Below are 1,100 nucleotides of genomic sequence, written 5' to 3'. Positions count from 1 at the left end.
GATCTTGTATTTTGGGTTCATGAGTGTTGGTTAATTCTTGCTGGATTTTCGACGAACACACCTATTGTTAATTTTTTACTTCTTTGCCGACATTTATATTTTGGATCAGCTGTTATCTGTTATCGTTTCAGCGCTTATCAAATGACAATTGCCTTTCAGATTTCTAACTTTTATAGAAATAAAATAGTTTATAAACAATAAAAGCTTATTTTCAAAATTCTCGTTTTAATTCATGGTCTAAAGTTTAAATATCAGCAACCGCCTAAATTCTTAGTGGAAAATCATATTTCTGAATGGCTTTAAGAATCGGATTGCCTCTGCGTAAAAACTACGCGAAATTGGTCTTTGGTGACATTTCTCCACTTCAATCCATTCGTTTTTTATCTTCGAGGTGAGCCGGAGAGCAAATATTAGACTTATGACTTATGACGACTAATCAGTAGTTCTTAATTTCAATTCGAACCGATTGGTGCTTAATGTTACTAAATATTTAATTTTCAACTTTTAGCAAAAGTTCAGTTCCAAAAATGCGTTTTGTACAATTTTTGCGTAAAAATGATGATCGTAGACGTCTTGGTGTGGTGTCTGAAGACGGTAGCAAATTGGTTGAATTATCGGGTGGAGCATGTATTTCCAATGACATGGTTTCGTTTATATCCCAAAACATTTCAATGGAGGAAATTCAACGTAAACTGAACGGTCTTCAAACTGAGGAAATGACAGATTCACACATTCTTCTGCCGCCTTTAGTAAATCCCCAAAAGATAATTTGCATAGGATTAAATTTTAAAGACCATTGTGAAGAACAAAACAAGCCAGCTCCAACGGAGCCCATGTTTTTCAGTAAATTTAATACTGCACTGACCGGACCCACGGGAGATGTGATCGCACATAAAATTACTACAGTAAGTGTACTTATACTTATACATATACACATATGCCTCTACTTATACATATACACACATATATACCACAATATGCACAATATGCACTTATAAACTTGTATGTACATATGTTCATAGATGTGTCGAATGACGAGTTTCAGATAAGACATAGATAGGAATACCTAAGGTTATTCTGCAAATTCTATATTTTTGCCA

The 1,100-nt window shown here is 34.1% G+C and overlaps 1 protein-coding gene across 1 annotated transcript; it reads left to right on the top strand.

The window, feature by feature from the left end:
* Window positions 1-90: 90 nt before the first annotated feature.
* LOC108357610 (fumarylacetoacetate hydrolase domain-containing protein 2-like) lies at window positions 91-905 on the top strand (the record flags this gene model as incomplete). Its single annotated transcript, XM_017608682.1, has 2 exons — window positions 91-391; window positions 509-905. Coding segments are annotated over exons 1-2 (495 nt in total), but the record flags the coding sequence as incomplete, so codon positions are not given.
* Between the last annotated feature and the right edge of the window lie 195 nt (window positions 906-1,100).

This window comes from Rhagoletis zephyria, unplaced genomic scaffold (assembly GCF_001687245.7).
Source record: "Rhagoletis zephyria isolate East Lansing unplaced genomic scaffold, Rhagoletis_zephyria_1.1 Rzeph_scaffold_80900, whole genome shotgun sequence".
In the NCBI taxonomy this organism is placed as follows: domain Eukaryota; kingdom Metazoa; phylum Arthropoda; class Insecta; order Diptera; family Tephritidae; genus Rhagoletis; species Rhagoletis zephyria.
Note: the sequence above shows the minus strand (reverse complement) of the source record. Positions and strands in the feature narration are given on the sequence as shown.